The 2,192-nt window shown below is 61.3% G+C and overlaps 1 protein-coding gene across 1 annotated transcript in view; it reads left to right on the plus strand.

Moving 5' to 3' along the window:
• LOC114071916 (antigen peptide transporter 2-like) overlaps nt 1–2,192 on the plus strand; it is a 12,574-nt gene that overhangs the window by 3,909 nt on the left and 6,473 nt on the right. Inside the window, exons 5-8 of the mRNA XM_027909799.1 lie at nt 438–635; nt 1,315–1,443; nt 1,531–1,719; nt 1,949–2,122. Of these exons, the coding sequence (XP_027765600.1) occupies nt 438–635; nt 1,315–1,443; nt 1,531–1,719; nt 1,949–2,122 (690 nt within the window). The remainder of the gene's footprint in view (nt 1–437; nt 636–1,314; nt 1,444–1,530; nt 1,720–1,948; nt 2,123–2,192) is intronic.

Raw genomic sequence — 2,192 nt, forward strand, 5'->3', positions numbered from 1 at the left:
GGGATGGGATGGGATGGGATGGGATGGGATGGGATGGGATGGGATGGAATGGGATGGTGGGAGTGCTGGAATGGGGACAGGATGGAAGGGTGGGATGGGGACAGAGGGATGGGGTGGAATAGGATGAGATGGCGGAATGGGGTGTGTGTCAGGGAATAGGCCAGTGAAGACAGGATGGGGATAACTGGGAAGGGACTGCATGGAATTGGTGGATTTGGGAGTGGTGGGATGAGGCCATGGAGATGGGACAGGATGGTGGGATGGGATGGGATGGGATGGGATGGGATGGGATGGGATGGGATGGGATGGGATGGGATGGGATGGGATGGGATGGGATGGGATGGGAATGGTGGGGATGGGAATGGTGGGGATGGGATGGGGATGGTGGTCCAGGAGGGTAGTCTGGGAAAGCTGGGAATCCCCTCGTGGCTCCATAGGCTCTGCAGCGATCCATGCTGGAAGCATCCACCCGGACGGCCTCGGGGGTGCAGGAATCCATCGCCGCCCTGGAGACAATCTGGATCTTCCTGGCAGAGGAGGAGGAGGACGAGCGGCACAGCCGGAACCTGGACGAGGAGCTGAGGCTGAAGGAGTGGATGAAGCTGGAGCTGGCGGGATTCACCCTCATCCAGAGGGTCAGGGGAAAACAGGAGTGGCAACACCGGGAATGGGGACACCGCTGGGATTGGGGCGCTGGGAGCAGGGTGGGGACACTGGGATGGGGACATCGGGATCAGGGATGGGGACACTAGGAATGGGAGTGGGAAGATCTGAACAGGCACACTGGGATCAGGGATGGGGACACCGGGAATGGGAATGCCAACACCAGCAGCAGGATGGGGACTCTGGGACAAGGGATGGGAACACCAGGATCAGGAATGGGGACACCAGGAAAGGAAGTGGGGGCAGTGGGAACAGGGATGGGGGTACCAAGAGCAGTCATGGAGAAAATGGGAATGGGGACACCAGAACCGGGCTGGGGACACCGGGACTGCGATGGGGATACCGAGACTGGGATGGGGACACCAGGAGCGGGAATGGGGACACCAGGAGTGGGAATAGGGACACTGGGACTGGGATGGGGACACCAGGAGCAGGAATGGGGACACCAGGAAAGGAAGTGGGGGGAGTGGGGACAGGGATAGGGATACCAAGAGGAGTTAGGGAGACAGTGGGAATGGGGACACCAGGAGTGGGACTGGGGACACCAGGACTGGGATGGGGACACCAGGAGCAGGAATGGGGACACCAGGACTGGGATGGGGACACCAGGAGCAGGAATGGGGACACCAGTATCTGTGTTCCCACCTGCAGATGCTCCAGCTGGCCATCTGGGTCCTGGTGCTCTTCCAGAGCCACCAGCAGCTCCGAGATGGATCCATCACTCCTGGGGTGCTCGTCACCTCCCTGCTGTACCAGGACACAGTCGACCACCACATCAAGGTGATCCCGCAGGATCCACGTGTCTGTCCATCCATACCCCGTTCCCAATCCCTGCCAGTGCCACCTCCTGCCCTCCCCTCCCCCCAGGTGCTGCTCTGTGGCTTCAACGAGTTCACTGCCAACATGGCTGCCGGGCAGAAAATCTGGGAATACCTGGATCAGAAACCTGCCAGGTACATTGGGGGAATGCTGGAGCCCCCCCAGCTCCAGGGCCATGTTGCCTTCCAGAGGGTCTCCTTCACCTATCCCGGAAATCCTGAGCGCCTCGTGCTGAGGGTGGGTCTGGGGTGGGGAGGGTGGAGATTCCCAGGGGTGAGAATTGCAGTGTCAGCCGTCCCCATCCCCCAGGATGGGGGTATCCTGGGGAGGGTGGGGATTTCCAGGGGTGGGAATTGCGGTGTCAGCCATTCCTATCCCACAGGATGTGTCCTTTGAGGGTATCCTGGGGGGTAGTGGGCATTCCCAGGAGTGGGAATTGCAGCGTCAGCCTTTCCTGATCCCACAGGATGTGTCCCTGGAGCTGCATCCCAGGGAGGTGACGGTGCTGGTGGAGCCCAACAGGAGCGGGAAGAGCACGGCTGTGGTGCTGCTGGAGCGGCTGCGGGATCCTGGGAGCGGGGAGGTGCTGCTGGATGGGATACCCCTGCGAGAATACGAGCACCGGTACCTGCACCGGCAGGTCGGTGCGGCAGGGATGGGGTGGGAATGCTGGGAATGGGGTGGGATGGGATGGGATGGGATGGGATGGG

The sequence above is a fragment of the Empidonax traillii genome, unplaced genomic scaffold, assembly GCF_003031625.1.
Source record: "Empidonax traillii isolate 1590-97213 ecotype Southwest subspecies unplaced genomic scaffold, ASM303162v1 scaffold2419:size40576, whole genome shotgun sequence".
NCBI classification, from domain to species: Eukaryota; Metazoa; Chordata; class Aves; order Passeriformes; family Tyrannidae; genus Empidonax; species Empidonax traillii.